Source organism: Lichenostomus cassidix, chromosome Z (genome assembly GCF_008360975.1).
Source record: "Lichenostomus cassidix isolate B80296 chromosome Z, HeHo_3.0, whole genome shotgun sequence".
NCBI lineage: Eukaryota > Metazoa > Chordata > Aves > Passeriformes > Meliphagidae > Lichenostomus > Lichenostomus cassidix.
The window spans coordinates 20,038,898-20,059,577 of NC_139511.1; the positions used below are offsets into that span (position 1 = coordinate 20,038,898).

Here is a 20,680-nt window from a genome sequence, read left to right on the forward strand (position 1 = left end):
GGGCCCGGGGCCGTGAGGGAAGCTTGACCCAAGCGGAGGTAATAGGTGTTTAGGAGGACATGAAAAGTTAGATGCCATCCACGGTCTCGTGAGCCTTGGATCTCAATAAGCCCGTGAACTTTTTTTCGGGCAGGGCGGTGGAGAAGTGGTTGGGTGAGGAGGAACCGTAATTTTCCTTCTCTCCTGAAGTTCAAGCTGCTCTTCTGCTTGGCCAGCAGGAACGGAATCCTCTGAGCTCCAGTTCTGCGGGTTTTCACCTATTTCCCTGTGACAGTGGTGATGGTACTGACAGCGTGCCTGGCCTGAGGCTCAGTCAGCCAAGGTTTAAAGAATGCAGTCCTGTGTCTTGTCCTCATCCCACTGAAACTCTGCTTGCCCTGACTGCCACATGGCCGGATTCCTGCAGAGGTCAGGGGCCCAGTTATAAATAAGTAGAAAGGTCAATCAACAAATATTTAGGTGGCTTTCTACCCTTAGACCATACAGCTGGTAATAAACCCATGTGTAGTAGTGCTTACTGTGAGGATAAGGCATTTGTTCTCTGGGATTTGTTTCTGCAGAGGTTTGCCTGGCAAAAATGGTGTGTGAGCATTTTCCAGGTCAGATGTTCTGACTTCCTGGTTGCCCACTTTCCCAGGGGAGTGGAATGAGTTCATTTATGTGTATGTTTTAAGGGGCAGGAGAAGACACCTTGAATACTCATGGCCAACAATGTGCATGTTGAAAGCTAGAAATGTTACCCTCTGTAAAAGGCAATCCTGCCTGGCACACAGTTACTGATTGTCCTGTATAACAGAAATTACCTCTTCCCAGTTCTGTTCCTAGAAAACATGTGGTGCTTAACAGTAGTGACAAGGTTTACTAAAAAGCTGGTTTTTGTTTTGTTTGGAAAGTGCAACAGGAGCAGAAGACTTTGCTGTCCTTTCCAAGTGGTTTATCTTAAAGCTTACTACAAAATTTATTCTTAAGGTACCGTTAGTGAACTGATTGCTCAAGTTACAAATTAATACCATTTCCTTCATTACAAATTTATATGTTTTACTAAAATTTACTCTTCTGTTTATTTAATTCCCTAAAACATTGATCTGTAATAGGATGCACTGGTTTCTAAACAGGTGAAATTATGGCTACACAGTAAAGAGCTCAGACATGTCTCTTCATTTAAGCCACATTATCTGGGGATATTCCAGGTTTATATTCCATACGTATTTCTGTTGGCACCTGGAATTTTGTCCTGTTCTCTAAAGCATTATAAGACAGTAAGCAGAACAGTATGGACCAATGCTTCAAATACAAAGTGAGAAAAAAATGACCATTAAACACGACAAGTTACATAATCTTCAAGACCCAGGGGTACCAGGTAAAACTTGATGACCTTTGTCCGTCCTGTCCTCTCACACCAGTTGTGAATTACCGTTGATTTAACCTGGGAGAGAAAAACAATAATGTTGAAGAATGATGCTTTTAAGATTTGTTACAAACAAAAGCCCTAAAAATGAGTGCTATAAGGCTGTCAAGACTCTGTTGGATGTGATGAATGTTTTGATAGCCCTGCTAGCATGCTGTTTGCTGTAACAGATTTAGTAGGTGACCCTTTATTTTTTGTGTCACTACATCATGAATGTTCTGCAAAGTATTAGGATGTGCTGTATTATTCATGCAGAATACAACAATGGGTATTTAATAATGTCTTGTTAGATTTTCCAGCATTTCACAAAGTAGTTGGAATAGTCCAGAGTTTTGCTTTTCTAGACATTTTCCACTTCAGATAATTTCATCTTTCATTCCCTTGGTTTCTCTTCTGCTGTTGTGGCTTTCTGCTCATTGTTTAGGTTTCATATTTTAATAGCTGATATTATATTGCTAAGGACAGTAATTACCGTGACAATTAGATTTTCTATCTGAGCATCCTGCTCATGACAAAAGTACCAAAAATCTTAGTTATGGAATCATTTATCAGCAGAAACACTTTCTTTCTAATCAAAGATTATTAAGATTGATTTGCAGTGTAAAAGAAAGGAACATTTACCCATTTGGATTACTTTATCCTGTATTACTGCAGATGATTGAGAAAATTGTCTTTTCATCTCTGAATCACTTTACACTTCCGGTGACAGGCTCTCAGAACATGTGCAGTGTCATCCTATCTTCTGATTTCATCTGACTTGTGTCAGTTTGTACAAGCTGACATTCTTGGCTTCTATTCTTTTTGTTTCAGACTCAAAACTGAATCTCCATTACTCCATCCACATATTTTTTTTTCTCCCTATGGATGAGCCTGCTTTTTTGAAATAATTTCATAGCTGTCATCAAAATCACTGGGGAAAAAACCTGATTCTACACATATGAGTTCCAGAAATGGAAATACTGAACAAAGATACTTGAGCCAGAAAGTACAGGTAGCTCACTTGAGCTGTGTAAGCATGCTTGCTTCAGTGTCTCCTTCCTCTTGTACTTCTGTGCTGTGGGCAGGGTTAACATACCCAATCTGTTCATTATTTGATGTGTATCTGATAATGCCATCTAGGATTTGCAGAGTAAATATCACAGATATATGAGTAAGAATGTGATGCATAAGTCTCCCCAGTGTCACCCACACTGGGAATATGTCTGCTGATTTTTGCATAAGCATGGAGGCAGTAATATTATTCCTTTAAAATATGAGTGTATTAAATGATTGTGAATAAAACAAAGGTAATCATTACCCTGATAAGCTGTAATGCATCACTAAGTAAAATACAAAAACCAGGACCATTGTTCATAGAACATAAAGGGTGTCTGAGATCTGAGAGCATACTGGATTTTGAATTTTAAAAGTCAGAATAGTTACGGTTTTTTCACTAAAAAGGTTTGATTTTTTTCCCATATATTTTAACTAGTAGCAATCACAATTCCTTCGTGTAATGTTAGGATTTGAGTCAAATCAAAGGAATTATTTCTTATGTTTGAGCAGAGGACATAGCAACATGAAAGAACTACTGGGTCTCTAGAATCAGTCTCCAGCTTTCTCCAGTAACCAGTCATAAACTTAAATAAACCTAATTAATTATAATTAATTTAATTACTGCATAATTATTTATAAGGTCTTCTGAAATGCCGAGTATATGATGACTGCTGTTGATATCAGGGATTTTTGGATTGACTCATAAAGTTTTAGGTAGGAAGATAACCAGATCCAAAGAAAGGCATGGCCATTTTCGTTGGTAAGAAGAAAATTACAAAAAGCTTTGATTAGGTTGTCTCGTTACAGAGAACATCTTAAATTGTTCTATATAAGAACTGTATAGAAACCTCTGGGTTATATATTTTCCTTCTCTTATATTGTGATTGACATTTGCACAGAGACAGAGGTACACATGATTTCTCTCTTGTGTAATACATACTGGAACATCTTTGAGAAAGCTTTCAGTTTTGTCTAACCAAGACTTTAAACAGAGGGAAAAATATTCCCTAGAAAATGCCCAGACAGTTCTAGCATGTTTGCAAATATCAGAAGACAATGGCCTTTTAAGTTGGCATGTTTGGTTTTGAGTGTTCTTGTCGTGTCCTTCTATCTGGCTGCATCCATTTTAAACAAAGGCACAACCATCACCCTCTGGGCTGTAGATCACATGGGGGAAAAGGGTATATGTACATCTGATCCTCCAACGGAGCAAGCTTCACACTTAGATGTTTCCGAGTGTGTTACTTGCAAGACATTTAAGCCAGGTTGCTGTGATACTAGATGATACAGACTAACAAAGTCCTGAAGCTGACAGAGGTAAGGTATATGCCAATATTTGTATGTTTGGAGCTTGCAAGTAGTTTCTTGAGAGAGGAGAATGGATAAAAATATGGATCATGCTCAGCTGTGACAGGGTGAAGCATGCTGACATAGTAACCTTTGGATTTCCTATATCGCAGTGGTATTTATTTAAGTTCAATAAAATAATAGATTATTCTTTTCACATGACTGAAGGAAATGATTAGTCTCTAGGTCTAACCAAGGGACGCTCCTTCAGCCAGAAACTCTGGAGAGAATGTAGTTCTGAGCTGGAAAAATGTGAGGTTTTTAATATGTGGTTAATTTGCTAAAAATATTGTTGGAAACATAAGAATGTTTTTTCCTTTTATCTTGCAGTGAAAAACATATCCAACGGTAAGATGCTACAAATTGTCCAATATTTTTGTCCAGCTTATGTTTAAGTACGTTGTCTTATTGGATTTGTAAAATTATTCATAATCGAGCAATACAAAACATTTAGCACAAGAAAAAATAAAGCTTAAGATGTTGGTTTAATTTCATTTGCATTCCCTTAAAGAATAATGGGAAGCCTCATAGAAAACCTTTTATTTGGAAAGAGCCTGAAGCAAGGCCTTCTGGCACTCAACAGAGGATGTCAGTTTGGCCCTTTCTGGTGCCTCTTTTATATGTAAATATAATGGGAATCCAGGAAAGTGGACAAAAAAGTCTTACCTTTATCTCTTGGCAGTGAAGTTAGGGATCAGCCGTAGAAAATCCTGTGACCAGACTGATTTAACACTGGAGTGCTAGAAAATGTAGATTTAATTGCCTTCTTTTTTAGACTTGCTGTGTTATGCTTAGCTGATCACTTACTTCATCTCTCTCTTTCTATATCTTATACTGAGCTTTTCTCCTTTGTTTACACAGTCCCGCCCAGTCTGAGAAACCAGGATCTCTGGGTGCTCTTGTAGTACTAGAAGTTTTTGCTTGTTTTAAATGCTTCTCATTTAAAGCTATTTGAGACATTTCCAAATTATATAACAGTGAAGTTAGGTATTACAAGAAAAATCTTTCCTTTTAAAATACTTGTGAATTTAGTCCAGTGTACATAAATCACCCTTATTGAATGATCCACCTAACAACATGATACCACAAACAGAATGCTTATGGCTTCAAGCATTGCATGGTGAACAGGGAGAATAAGTACCCAGCATTGAGTGCAGCATTAAAGAAAGGGAAAACAAAGGGCAAACTGAGAGTGAAATGGGGTTTTGCATAAACCAGGGTCCACACAGCAAAGAATTCCTGATTCTGAGATAATGAATTAACAAGTTCCTTTCTGCAAGCTAAAATTAGTCTATTCTTTTTTTGGCAATGACAACCTGATCTGTAGCTGAGCCTCCACCAGGCTTTTGTATTTGGATGCCACCATTTTGGAGCCATATGTTTTCCCTTTCAGTTAATGTATCTCTGTGGCCTTTCATACTCACCCTCAGGCAGATTGACCCATGCAGACACTCTCATAACTGTTATGGGAGTCCTGATTTTGTAAGCACTCTCCAATTATAGATGACCTCTCCAAAGAGCCTCCTGGATTTAAGCCACTGCCACCTGAAGCAAGTACTTCATATAAATCCTTCTCATTGTTTTATCAAGTACTATTTTTAGAAAGCAGCAAAGGAATCAATTCAGACTATTTATTTTGCTTGTTTATGGTCTTCCCTGGAAATTGTCTCTGCTAATTGTCTCTGCTTTTAGGTGAAGCCAAGCACGCCCAAGGGGAACTTTTCTGAAATTGTCTCTGCTTTTAGATTGAATCAAACATGTCTAAGAGGTTCTTGGTGTTTTTTGACTTGTAAGCTTGAAAGCCCTGTGACCTTTGTTTTAGCTCGGTGTTTATTTGGTGCAAGTATTTATCTTGTCCCTTTCTGGGCTGGCAGATTACAACAGTGACAGTAAACCAGCCATACAGATTAAACTGAGTTTACAGTCTGATGCAGTTACACATGGAAAGGCTGTGATACAGCATCCATAAACTGTACCAAAACAGATTCCTCAAATTCTCACTGCTCTTCCTGTATTTGGTCCATTGAATAAGCATGGTTGTGTCCTGGCAGTAGGAGGCTTCATGCAATGTGTTCTTCCATAAGGTGAACTCTGGGGTTTTTTCAGCTGGGACGTCTCCGTGTAGAATTCTAAGTCAAAAGCAGTAGTGTTGAGGATTCATTGGAAACAGCCAAAAAATCCCTCAGCTAACACAAGTATGTTTTGTTCTATTCAGTCAAGAAATCCAGGCTTATAAAATGACCTTATAATGGTTTTTGAGGAATTGTTTACATGAGAGAATCAAGAGAGATGAGAAACAGAGAGGGTCGCTCTTCAGAAATGGGCTGCGTACAGGAAATAGGAAACGTATGTGTCAACTTTGCTTCCAAGTTCCAACACTGACATGAAACAAGACATAAAGAAGGCCATTTCAGGGAAGAAGTTTCCACATACTCATATAGGTTGAATCACACATGGCAACTAAGAGAAGGCAGAATAAGTGAAACATGATTAATAATGCTATTGTTGCAATTTCTGATTAGGTGAAGCTTAAATGCTGTGTGCAAGAGTTCCAGTTCCCTCTTCAGGACAAGAAGATGATCGATGTACAGAGCTGTTTGTGCTCCTGTCATTCTATTATGTTTTGGTTAGACTGAAGCTTTTATCCTGATGCTAAACTAGCCATAGTATTTCACTCGCTTTTAATTAAATTGAACTTCTCCACTAGTTGTAAGTGACCTGTCACTGCAGTTCATTAAATTGTTTCTAAATATTGTCCACAATGGGACTGCAGAGGAGAGAAATGTTTTCCCATAGCTATACATAATGGTCAACTGTACCTTCCTGCTTTATTAAAACATGTTGCAACATTCTAAAAAGAAAAACATAAGAAAGATTTATGTTTTGAGTTGTTATATCCCACTCCTGGTTTACTTCCACATCTTTACCACTGAGTTTGAGAGAAGGTTTGAACTCCTCATATGCCTTTTCATTTCACACTGAATTTATAGGAAGTTTCCAAATAATAACAGTCAACTTGGCAGGAATAAATGTAGACCAAATGGTGTAATCCCCACAAGGAAGCATAATTCTCTTATGAAGTATTTACAATAGCAAGCTTGGAAATCCAACAATAGGTTATATTGTTAATAGATTGTTTATAGCATCTTTTATTGACTGATTCATTCCTAATGGCAACAGATTTAGTCACCTAACATTCTTCATATGGCAGGCAGTTCAGTGTTCAGTGTTGCTTTAAGAATCCTCTCAGGTACGAGAAAGTTTCATTCTGACATAAATCAACAAATAGGACATAAATAGGACCTTGCTAAGTTGAGAAGTTCCCTGCAATGTAACTGAACTTTCTGATGCTCCCTTCCTGTGACCTGCCAATAACCCTTATCTCCCCTGCCTTCATGACCCTTTAATGTTTCCCTGGCTCTCCAGTCCCTTCATCCTCCTAAAGAGCTTGGCTAGTTCCCAACTTGGATTCATCCAACAGGCCACCCTCCTTGGAAGCTCTCCCAGTCTTTGAAACAGCCTTGCAGTACAGTAGCCTAAACACTAGTTTGTACATTGAAATTTCACATATTGCTGAACTTGTTATTTCGAAATCTGAACTAAAAATTCCAGTGCTATAATTTTGTGTAACCATCAACATACATTATATGTACCTGATACACCTGATAGCTTCAGACATGAGAGGATACTATAGTCTTGTACTTTACCCTATTTTTCAGCAGGCTGCAGTTATCTAATACAGTTTTGGATGAGGTGTTAACTTTGAATGCACAAACTACAATGTCCCTCAAGAATTTATTTTTAACAACAGCTAACTACAACATACTTGCTCACAGAAATTTGTTCCAGTACAAATCAAAGATTGGGTCTGATAGTCTTCACATTTGCCAGTTTGCCGACAAATAAATACAGCTTCACAGGATTTTTTTTTTTTAATAAGGAAGTACGACAACTGTCCCAGAAATATGCAGCTTTGTTGGTATTTAAGCAAGCTGCAGCAATCTAAACATTTTCATGTGCCTGGCAAAAGGATGACTATTCACATGAACCTGGTGTCAACTTGTTTTTTATCTGTTGCCCCTGTACTCAAATATCCCCTAGAATATTTGTAAAAGACTAGAATGAGCTCAGTGCTTCTCAGTGACACAGACAAAGTTTGTCATCTCAAAGGTAATGACAAAACTGTGTCATTGTCCTTGGTTATAGTAAAAATCAGACCATATGTTCAGAGGTGGGACAGATAAGGGTGAAAAAGCTGTTGAGTGGGAGCAAAGTCTTCAATGGTGACATGACAAAAAAGCAGTAAAAAGCAGATCCAGATTGGATGGTTGCAGCAGAGGAAGTGAACCAAGACACCAAGAAGACCAGTGTGAATGTGTTTGTTTGTTAGGAACCCCCTACAAGTTTTAAAGGATTTGGATTAAGTCTGGAATATTCAGTAAGGGCAGGATGACTTCAGCCAGATGTTTCTTCTATTACAGATGAAGTAGACTGTCCTTGGCAGTTACCTATCTATGCAATGTGCTAGTTTGGTTTTTTATTTTTCCTTGCAATTAAAACAGTAGCCTCTGCTGTACATGTGTATGGTCTGAATCATATTTCTTATCCTTGGAGGACCAGCACAAAATATTGTAAGAAATGAATATTTAAGGGATAAAGTGCAAATTTATCTTTTTACTGGGATAGACTGGACATTATAAAACTGAAATATATTTAGTACTGTCTGGAGACTAAACGAATGCAGTGCCCTTACCATCCAGCATGTGCTTCAGACCCCAAAGCACTTCAGTGACCTTTATTAATAAACCTGTTCCATTTTATTAGTAACACTCCTGTACTGGGAGAATCAAGACTGGTCAGAGAATTTGAGACACCACTTCACAAGTGCTGAATAAAGCGACCTAATAATCTCCTTCTACCAATGGACAGGGAATTCTTTCTAACTCTCCCTTTGTAGATTGCACATTGACAACTAAGGGACTAAGGGACTTTTTCTTACATCACTGAAGGCAGGGAAATTATGTTTAAGTATTAACATAAAAGGCTTATAAATTGGAGACTGCCAGAAATACCAGTTCTGTCAGGAACTGAAAATAAAGCATATTGATTATACTCCAACCACTTGCATTTCATCATCTTCAGTTTGTACAAACCCATCTTCTTTCATGTTCTCCATGACTTTACAGCCTCTGGGATCAGAATTTTAGATTTGCATTGTTCAGCTGATCATTAGGGGTAAGAATATATTTGATGTTATTTATCTGCTAGTTAAAGATATAACAGATTAGCAAGGTTAACTGTTCCTGGTGATTAACCAGTGGATGGTAACGTTAGCTAGAGAGAATGCATTTATTAATTTGCATTAATTTCATTTGTTTCAGGGTCATGTAAGAAAAAAAATAAAAGGAAAACACACAGAAACACACTTTCTCTACTGAAACAACCATTAGGTTCAGTGTTCCAGCTTTGAAGTCCCTAGTATATTTTGGCCCAGGAAAAGGGATTAAGAAGACGTAGAATCATTCTGAATAAGAGACTTTCCCAAGCCCTTTATGTGTAGGGGAAAGATAAGTTTCCTGAAATGTCATACCCTTCATGGAAACAAACGTCAAGAAAAAGAATGTGAACAAAACTTGTAGTATTCTATCAAGTGCTGAAGAAACCCCCAGTAGTATCTCTAGCACCTCACCTTCAGAGCAGGTTTCACCATCTAATGTGCCAGATCTTCCCAGAATTTTTCCCATAGTACATCTAGAAGCTGGACCCCAGAAAAGGTGACCAGGCACTGCCATAGTACCACAAGAGTCAGATTCTTCAGACATGTCTGGAACACCCTTTCCAAGAAGACCTGCCTTCAAAGTGTGCTATATCTGTGGCAGAGAATTTGGGTCACAGTCTATTGCTATACATGAACCTCAGTGCCTAAAGAAGTGGCGTATTGAGAACAATCAGCTACCAACGCACCTTAGAAGGCCAGAGCCCAGGAAACCTGAGGTCCCTATTGGTGGTTCCTACACACTTACAGATGAGAATGAGGCAGCTTACTATAGTGCTCAAGCCCAGTTTGTGCCCTGTGGAAACTGTGGCCGAACCTTTTTTCCCCACCGTCTCGCTGTGCATGAAAGGTGTTGCAAAGGAGGTAGCAGCCGTGCTAAGCTACCAAGCACTACCACTGATAGATCTGGTCAAGGACCAAGTTCTGGAAGTGGCTCAGCAAGTTATGATCCATCTCAGACCCATCAAGGAAAGAGCAGGGCTGCACCAGCTGTGTCAGACCAGGTAAATTGCTAAGCATCTGCTGTATGAAAGGGCGTCTTGATGTTCGGCATTCCAGGGGAGACTGGCTTCCCATCAAATTTAAAATTACTTTTCTTCAGAAGGGCCTTTTAGCCCCATGCAGATGTTCCTCTGCTAAACAGAGGGTAAAGAAAAGGGAAATACTGGGTGCATAAGGGAAACTACTTATTTCTATTTATTTTGATTTTCCTTTTGAATGGGAGTACTTGGGTTCCCTGTCACCCTTTAAGCGTTATATCCCCAAGAGGGACCATTGATATAGTTCCCTAGGAGATTTTGTTGAGCAGCTTAGGCAAGATTTAGATGTTACAAGTTTTAGGAGGTATAAGGTATTTTTATTTAGTTAACATGAAATGCAACATTTCATTGTCTTGTAAGCACCCAGCACTTCAAAACATAATTTTCATATTTTCCCGTTATTCTTAACCTTGGCATGGAACATGAGTTTACTGAGGACTGCATGTTCAAAGGCAGCAGCTCTGGGTATAACAACAACAAAATAAATAAGACATTTTTTTCCACTGAATTTGATTTAGGATCCAAGAATAAAGAAGCTGATTCACATTAGCCAAAAGCTACACAGAGTTTTGGAAAATGGCATAATTTTTTTCTGCATTTGTTTCTGCACAAGCTGTCCTTTGGCCAGGAGTTTTGTAAGATAGATGTCTAAATTTAGGTCCAGCGTCCAAATTAAATGGCTTCTTTTTTTTCTCAAATGTGGATTGGAATCCTGATTGCCTACATTACTTTTGAAAGTGGGATTTAGCTCTCTCAGTCACCAAAGGAATGCAATGCTATGCAGAGCATTTCTAAAGATGCTTTAGAAGTCAAAGTATGTTACATGTTAGCTTACCAACTGCTGAGTAAAATGAAGATAATAGCAATTACCCTAGCTCACATGAGACTAAAAACATCATGAACCCTTTTTTTATTATGCTGTATGAAGCCACTAATTGATAGATGTTGGTGAATTAAAGTTCACTCCTCGGGTTTTTTATCAGCAAATTTTACATAATGCACAAGCAGTTCAAAGTGATGCACAGCTGCATTTACGGCTGTAGGAAAGGTGATGCTGTTTGCACTACATTGTACTCTTTACCAAAGAGCTGTTATTGCTCTAAAGGTGGTTGTTCAATGAAAGGCATGGGTGTGAAACAGAGAACTTAGTCCATCACACATAATTCTGTAGGGTAAAAAAAAGAGGGTAAGGGAAATTTTCTACAGTTATAATACCATAAAAAAAAGAAGAAAGTTTAGAGTGTGGTTTGATGCTGACAGTGACTCTGTAAAAAATGTTACCATCTTGCACAACGTATCTGCTCCCTTTGTGGGTTCACTCACATCTGCTGACTTGTTGAACAATATTATTACCACTTTTTACTTCTGTGACCTCTGCAGAGCCAGAATGAAATCTTTTCAAATCTGTTCTTCCTTCTGTGTGAACAATAGGTTTACTCATTTACTTCCAAGCAGTCACAGTTCATACAGTTGCAGCAGAACTAATGAGGCTGTACTGTTTTCAGTCTGTTACAAAATTAGTTTGTAATTGACCTTGAGGGGCTTTATTATTAACAATGACTTTCAGGAAGGGATGATGGATTTTCCCTCTCTGAGGTCTATTGTTGTATTATTTCTAGAGCTGTTCTTTTGTACAGAGTTATACATTAAAGGCAGAGATGGGATGGGAAGACTGAAAGAAATATCCTATGATCCAGGGGGTTCTTCAGGACTCGCAGGCAGTTTATAAGAAGTGATCAAAGGAAGCCACTTTTCTATAGGTTTAAATTCTCTGTGAGAGGATCTTCATTTCTAGTTGAATATTTTGAAAGGTGCACACACTGAAGGTTGTAAAAAAGTGTTAAACTTGAGGAATAACTGCAGATTAGCCATGAACAGGGACAAAGTCTGTGATTCCTCTACAGTCTTCCTCTTTTTTGAGCATATGGTTTTAATTTTGCTCACCTTGCCAACTACTCAGCTGCTTATTAATTCTGTTAAAAAATAGTGCTTCAGTAGTGGTGGAGTGAAATGGCAACTGTTTGGGTCCTGGCTGGAATGCATTTGGGGCAGTCCCTGTCTCATTTAACAGAGTTACTCACTGACAGTGAATTATTTAAGTACTTGCCTAAAGTCCTGATTCAGCAAAATATCAGAGGAAAGGAAAAACTGAAAAGAAACCACCCAGCCCTTATACAAGTCTATTTAAGAGAAGTAGTGCTACTGTCAAATAAATTTATGTAATTAAAGATGCCCTAAATTAAAAAGCTGGATTTGTCTCATTTTCAAAATAAGGTTCTGACTGATATAGTGGTACACCATGTAAAGGTCATTTTAACTTTACAGCTGCAAACACTTCTGCCTGTATGCCCTGGAGTTCTCTCCCCTTTAGCAATTGCAGGATCAACTAGGCCAATATCCTTCCTGACAAACTCTTTCTCAGTGTATTAAATATCTTTAGAGGTGGAGGCTGAACAGCCACTGTAAACTACCTCTTCCAATACCTGTCATCACTCTCAGAATCAATGAACACATGAGTTAATCACGTCCGGCTGCGTGAAAGAAACAACAGCCAACAAGACACTCTCAAGGGTCACATCACCTCAGAAACTCTGCTTTGGATACACCAAACAATGGAAGTGATGTCTGGAGCTACTAAACTCCAACTTGCACTAAAACAGAGTCTGTGTTCTGTTGTTTCATAGACAAAAATGTGTGATACATGTAAATGAGCATCAATAACTTGCTGTGTGTACATGCGTTATGGGGTTTTTGACCACAGATAACATTGATCTTAAATGCCTATTAGATGGTGCTGCCATCTGCTGTTTTCTTCTTATCTGGTTAACTACCTAAAAAGATTTAACTGATCTTCCTTTGCTGAATTTTAAGGTTTTTTAACACAACATAAGTCTTGAAAATTTGTGTAGCAACAACCTTGATGCTGTATTTTGCTCTAGCATAAAGCCACGTAGCAGGTTGGTAAGATTCCTTCAGGTGCATTCTAACAATGATGGTAGGTCAATGAAGAGCTTTTTTTGCCTCATGGCAGTGGTTTTGAACCACTGATTCTTAGGAGAATACTGACAAATACATTTTCAAATATATAAAGTTAGATGAGAATGGACAGTGAGTGGATGGTTTAAATGAAACTTACTGAATATTATCATTGGGAATGTTTGAGCTTCCTTCCCTTGCTTGTACACAAGTGCCATATTCATTATATTGACTTGCTCAATTTAAAAAGAATACACATCAGGAGCAAAATGGGATATTTTAGTGCTTCCAGTGGAGTAATATTTTTAATTATGAGCATCATCTTGCAGAATTACCTTGCTGTTCAAGGAAATTTCCTACCTGGGCATATGATCAGTCCTAACATGAGTGCTGTCTGTTCCAAACATTTGGTAGGCTGTGAAGTGTGGCTTTGGATAGTCATGAAAGCCATGCTATAGCTTGTCCCTGATCCTTAGGCAAAATGCCTTTTACTCTGCAGAGAGGAATGTGTGGAACGGGCTGCTTTCATACATTAGAATGCTGCTGCTAAGTGCTTGTGCCACTCTTTTCCTGAGTCTCTAATCCTTGGGCAATTCAAATCTATGACAAGAGCTTCGTCTTAGGGCAGGTGCCTCCCCTCTTCCCATTAAAATTCATGGATAATTAAACAAATAAGAAAGGCAGAGGTGTGTGCAGTCCTGGATGATAAATATTTATGTAGGGCAGTTTGGGAGTCAGTCTTATTGTGTGTGCTTAAGAAGAAATAAAAAGCTTTGTGCAGTATGGAAGGATTTGACCTCATGTAACACCAGAACAGCAGCCTGGGGCTAACCTTAAGTAATGTCAGGTCTATTGAAAATACATAGTTGCATAGCCCTCTGAGCTAAATAACTTCATTCATAGTCACGCAGACATACTTAGCAGTCTTGGAGTAAAAAAGAAAATACTGAGACACCAGAGGAAAGCCTAACTACACTGTTAGGTATTTGTAGGTATTTTTATAATAACACATATCCTCAGGAACAGACCTTCCCTACAACCCTTTTTGAAAGTTAAAAACAAAGCAGTGAACAGACAGCCTAGCCACTGGCCTGTGAGTAGTTTGGGTTGGAAAATTGTGGTGTTTCCAAAAATAGTTTAGTTTCAAACTGCAGGCCACCAGATGTGACATTTGGGATAAGTACACTGAAAATAAAAAGAAATGAAGGGTAAATATCATCAGCTGTAGAAATTCCAAGTAAAACTTATCATATCTTGGATTCCACAGTTAGAAAAATCTGTTACTACCAATTGTTAGGCTAATCTCCTTCAGGTTTTGAACATGTGTGCAGAGAAGGATTTGTGTGTATAATTGTATGTGTGGTGAGGGGTCAATCTCAGTTTTTTTCTGGAAAAAAAATGGTTCTATCCTAAGAGTGATCTGATCCCTTTTAATTAATTCTACTTTCTGCTCTTTTTTCTGTACCATTTTTAATTGTGGAAATTACAAAAGACAGACATTTCCACTTGAAAAGTTTTCTGCATTTGTACTAGAATTCCTTTTTCCTATTCTGTTAGTATACAAAGAGTCCCTACATACCGAATGTAAATGAAATTTCTCTTTCCTAGTTTGCAGCCAGTAAGTAACCATTTAAATGTATGGCAGGAACCTAGCTAATGAAAACTATTGGGGAAAGTGTGTTTCCAATGATTTTACACTTAGCATTTTTTTTAAGATACCTTTTCTAAAATAGTAGTTTCTAAATAACCATACCCACAGGAGGTATGCTCACTGAAGAGAGTTCTCTGATCTCAGGAGATGAGATTGCACTATCCCTATCTAAAGCTTTTCAAAGCCTACAAACAAACATATAATGTCTTCAGAAGTCTTTATATCTGGATCCAGAGTCTTACTTCAAAATCAGACAAGTTCTAGCTCATGGCTTGAAGTAAAGAATTAGGTGAAATTTATTGACAAAAACTTACAAGGTATTCTTAAAACAGCTGTTGCTGTATTCATCTAAAAATAGAATAAGGCTACATTTTTCTATACATTAAAAAATAAGCTTATATCAAATACTGTGTTATCAAAGATAGCAAGGAAATTTCATTTGAAAGTCAAGAGGATGAAAATGCCCTTGGAGAGACTCAAGACACTGCGAGAACTTTCCAGATGAAGTCTAAGTTTTCCCAGCAAAAATATACTTTATAGAGTAGTATTTCTTTAGTGTAAGTGAGATTACATGTGTGATACAGAAAGGCAATCTTATGCAGATTGTTCACTAATGGCATTTTCAGACTGTAACATAAATGCGAAGAGCTGCCCGGAATTGAGCACATTGATGGACTGACAGAAAGAGTCATAAATACTTGAACAGGTTATGCTTTGTCTCACATAGCAGCAGAGGAAAAAATGAAACCCCCACCACCCTTGTTTGAGTGAGAAAGGTTTCCTGTATTTGGTCTGGCATGGTTGTCTGTCTAATTTGAGGAGGGCAGGGAATAGCTCATCTCTTACTGGTATTCTGCAGCCAGAAGTGTAGGAAGTGCTGGCAGTTGTGAGACCCATCTGTGTGCCTCAAAGTGCTTCTCTACAGAATGTTTTTATCGTACTTCCTGGACCATGGCTAGTACTGACACCACGCCTAGCCCAGGACATGCCTAAGGACACAACTGAGTCCATAATCTGCAATACCACAGTAATTATACATTTTGCAGCCTTGGATTATGTATTTGTGAGGTTTGGGGTTGAGGAATCTTTTTTTTCCGTATTTGGGCTGTTTGTCTCTGAGAACAAAAGCAGATCTTCAGTGTGGAAACAATGACTTGCTTAGAGTCCAGTGCTGCCCTTGCTGCAGTCAATGGCAAAGTTCACACTAAGGCCTTTGGGATAAGCAAAGAGCAGTTCCCATTTTGCCCCGTATCCTGAAATATCCTGGACTGGTTTTAATCTTTGAAGGCCAAGAATTTCACCATCTAACTGATCTGTGGCAAAAGTGGGGTAAGGAACCACAATCAGCTCTTGGGACAGCTGCCCTCACTGTCCAGTTTAAAAGAGATAATAAGGCTGGACAAAGTGCTTTGAGCTGTTTTCTGACAGAAGGTGGAATCTTTCTGTCACTATAGTAGGCATCAAGAGTTCAACTCAGGAAACTTTTGGTGCTGCTTTCCATTTTACTTCTGCTTGGTAAGTAAAAAATGGCTTCAAGCATTTAAGGTGGATGCTGAATTGTAACCTGATGAAGCAGAGGAGTTGTTTCGGCATATAAAGACTTAGCATTTTCATGAACGTGAAGGTATGAAAACTAAAGAGATGAAACTTAACACAGCTACATATTAATTAGTCACACACCTGAATTTTCAGTCCAGCATCTGCAGAGGAAACTTGCTTGTTCCAGTGCCCAGTTAATGAGGCAATCTCTTACAAGCTTCAGGACTGAATCCAAACAAAAACAGATTGAAAGAAACAGTTACACAGATTTCACAGATATCAGGTTCCTTATCTACATGATTGCTTTCACACAAAGTCATTCTGATTCAAAATTAATATTGAAAACAACATTTATTCTTCTTCACCATTGTTATTTGCAGGCAAAAGTGGTAAGACGGCCACCAACAGTGATTTGTTACATATGTGGCCGTGAGTATGGAACAAAATCTATTGGTATACATGAGCCACAATGCCTGAAAAAATGGCACCAGGAGAATGACAACCTCCCAAAACACTTGAGAAGGCCAGAACCCAAAAAACCTGAAGTCAGAACTGTGCAAGGTAAGCTACAGACCAAATTAAGAGAGATGAGAAAAAAAAAATGGGAGGAATAATAAAAAAAAGACAATTTAAAGCAATAGATAAACAGTTTGGAAGTACTTCTTTGTCTTTCTCCAGTTTACTTTCAAGAACTTGTTTTAACCTTTCCTTCCATGAAGCATCCACGAGAAGTAAGAGTAGTCATTATCTTTGGAACATGGCTCCTGGGACAGTCTCCTCTATGTGTCAATATGTTCTGAATCAAAACACAAATAGATTAGCACCCTGCTTCACAGCTACATCACTACCTTTTGACTCCTTTTAACACTGTAGACAGCATGTCTCAAGATGAGCAAAAACATCCAAGAATAACGTACAGATCTGACACATAAAATCATTAAAATAAAATATTCTCAGGCAACATAGGTGTAGATACTTCAGCCAAATTCATCTACAATCAACATCCTGGGGATGTTATTGATCCCTTTTTATTTACAGGTCTGAGATGCTTTCATTGTGAGACACTATAATAGAAACACAATGGAGAAAAAAGTACGTAGGATAAAAGAAACATTTTATTTCTGCCAATTTTACATGTTTGTGCTGTGGGTTCTGTTTTGTAAGATTCCACTTCTTCAAATCAGTTAACACTGATGATCCCCACCACCCACAGAGACGGGCTGCCATATGTATCCCAGGGTCATATGCTCCCTGCAGGATGAAAAGGAAAGCCTATCCATGCTTTGCCTGGCACTTTTTCCCATGACTTCCCTATTCCCACATAAAGTTATTTCACCTTTTCTGCTGGATGCTTTCCCTGGCCCTGCCAGCTGGTCTGAGCTACTTTGGGCCAAGTTTGGACCACTTCCTCACAGGCATTTAATTCACACACACTTTTTTTTCCCCTACAATTTCCCTTAACTTCCCCTTATGTCTGGAAAAGTAGACAAAGTCTCCTGCAACTCACTGTGAAAGAGTCATACACTAGATCAGTTTACAGCAGTACAAAGAAATATGTCCTCAGAAGACATGCAGAAGAGAGCAGAATCACTGAACACTAACCAGATGTTCAAAATAATAATCAAAGTTCAAATAATATCAAATCGGAACTTGGTTAATAGATGCCAAGTGGCATAGTTGACTCTGCAGTAAAAGATGTGTTCAAAAGACATTTTCATTGTATTTGCTCTTTTAGATGTTAAGCATTTTTTAATTGTTACACATTGTGTGGTAAAACAGATGGAGAAAACGAGAATTCCATGTGAAAAAGGAGGATGCAAAAGGACAAATCAGGTTATTTTGAAATACACTATTCTTATTTTGAAGGAGTGGAAGCAGAAAGACAACCACTCTTTGAAAAAACAATCTAGCAGAAGGCTCCCAGATATGAATCAGAAAATTGTCTCATTTACCCAATGAGTCATATCAGGCGCCTCGCATCTCCTGTAAGGTGTTGTGTGCCCACAGTTCCTCTGGGGATACTGACCTGCTTCCAGCATCTGTCCCTAAACGCCTGCTGATGGAAGCCTGATCAGTTCTGTAGCTTGAGCTAAAATTGTTCCCCCTGCAGCTGCCTCATACTCCTGGCCTCGAGAAAATAATCTCAGTGTTGTTCTTTTTCCATAAGACTTACTCTTGATCATGTGGTAAATGCTGTAACTGACCGTGAGACCACATGCATGCACTGCATGTCTCACAGTTTCTCAGCTCAGGGGCGAGGGATTACCCCTGTTGTTGAATGAAATAGACAATGTTCAAAAAAAGCTCAGAAATATTAACTGCTTACATAAAACTTTTTATAACTTACATAAATCTTTTTCTGAAAACTCAAGTGTCACGGGAAGACAACCACTGCCCTCATTACACAGTGTTTTGTTTGTAGAATGCCTAACACATGCCTGCAAGGAGAAAGTCATCTCTCTCTCTTTTTTTTTTAATATTCCATAAACTTTCCAAAGTACAGAAAATACACATTCATTTCCTGCAAGCAAAGGGGATATTTGTCTCAGCCAAGAAAAGAAACACTACTTGGTTGCTCTTCTAACAAAAAGAACATTAGGAACAGGCATATTAAGAGATCTAAGGCTTATTGTGGTTATGTGAACCATTGGATATGAATCATATTAAAATTGTATGGGCCTTTAATGAAGAGCTCGATCATGTGCCAGTGACAGAAACCATGGAATATTTTTAAATGCACAAATCCTTTTCTTTAAAAAATTGTCTGCTGCTAACAGTTCAAAGAAAAAAAAAACCCAGATTTTAAAATCTTTTTCTATATTGTCATACCAAATAAGAAGGGTGAAGCAAATACATATTCAATTTGAGCCATGTGGATTTTCTTCTGCGTGTACTTCAAATGAAACCTCTTAAGATCTAAATCCAGGTATTAAGCAACCTGCCTGGCCTTTCTGCAAATCAGTTTGAAACAACACGATGTGAAAATCCATTTCAGAAGGAAAGTCCATTTCAAGATGAAAGTAAACAAGATCTTTTTATACCCAAATAAAATCTTGAAAATACATCTGAGTGTTTGAAGAATGCTCCTGAGTTTTCAGAGCAGTCATTCTTCCTGCAGTGGAAAATAACTGAGGATAAGGCTGGATTAGTGTTTAGATGACAATAGCTGTATCAGTTGAATGACTTCACAGGAAGTTGTGGCTTAAAAGTACTGTAGGTTTTGTCTGTAAGGTTTTAGGCTTATCTAAGCTTTGTGCCACTTTTTAGTATAACTTGCATAGACTCCAAGGAAGAAAATTGGGCCCCTAGTCCACAGCAGTGCAAAGAGCATATTCTCATGTACGATATGCTCCCTCCCATAACCGTGGTCAGATAACACATGCTCGTTAAACAGAGCTTAAAGTAAAGCCAAAAAGTGAATTTGCTGATAATAGTATATAAGCAAAGATGTTAATAATTAGTTGAGAATGCAGATCGTAACACACAGCATGATGTTTTTTCTCTGTGCTCTCATACAATACAAAATGATTCAGTTTGAAGTTAATTTAATTCAACCCCTGGGACAAAAAACAGAGTCTTTTTTATATATTTTTTACTCTTTTGCTTCTTTCTTTTCTTTTTCATTTGCAAAAGCAATATGGTTTGGTTAAACTGAAAGGCTCAGTCAACAGGTATTTCCTGAAAATATTTTCCATAAAGAGTTGAATGTGGGTCTCCAGAATGAAAACTGATACTTTCTTTTTCTAATTTTCCAGCCAAAGGTTTCTATGATCTTGATGCTTTAAATGAGGCTGCCTGGACCAGCGCCCAAGCCCAGCTAGTTCCATGTGATATTTGTGGGCGTACTTTTCTTCCAGACAGACTGATCGTCCACCAGAGGTCCTGTAAACCAAAACCAGCAAAGCAAAATGGATGTAAGGCACCTGAATACAAAGGCAAGCCTTCTTACACACGCACACATTTATCACACGCTCAGTAAAACGTGTGTGGGTGTGTGGGTGTGTGTGCACGCATGAATACAAACACATGCACCCGTACCTTTCAGACAAGCCATGAGAGAAATAAAATTCATCTGGAGAGCTATGGTCATCAAAACTTTATTGTGTAATGATATCATGTGCTCCAAAAGTCTCCAGAGTAAAAATCAGCAGTTCTACTAAAGTGTAAAGTTAAATACTGAAAATTAATTCTTCAAAAATTTTGTTTCTTTCAAAGACGTCTCTGGTTAGTGTAAGGACCTTTAGCCAAACTTGACTAATCAGAGAAGCCAAGTAGCTCCTTTAAGTTTGTTCATTTTTGTTTGGGTTTTTCAGTTTTTTTGTTTGGAGCACTCCGGTGTTCATATCTCATTAAGGTCTTGACTGCTGCAAGTCAAACTTTCCCACATAAAGGGAAGCAGTCATGGGGTA

The 20,680-nt window shown here is 38.3% G+C and overlaps 1 protein-coding gene across 1 annotated transcript; it reads left to right on the top strand.

Moving 5' to 3' along the window:
* The first annotated feature begins 286 nt into the window (after positions 1–286).
* ZNF475 (zinc finger protein 475) lies at positions 287–20,352 on the top strand. Its single transcript, XM_085042623.1, has 4 exons — positions 287–420; positions 9,183–10,069; positions 16,652–16,832; positions 20,027–20,352. The coding sequence occupies exons 2-4, from the start codon at positions 9,611–9,613 to the stop codon at positions 20,248–20,250; spliced, it is 864 nt and encodes a 287-aa protein (XP_084898749.1). The 5' UTR covers positions 287–420; positions 9,183–9,610; the 3' UTR covers positions 20,251–20,352.
* The last annotated feature ends 328 nt before the right edge of the window (positions 20,353–20,680 follow it).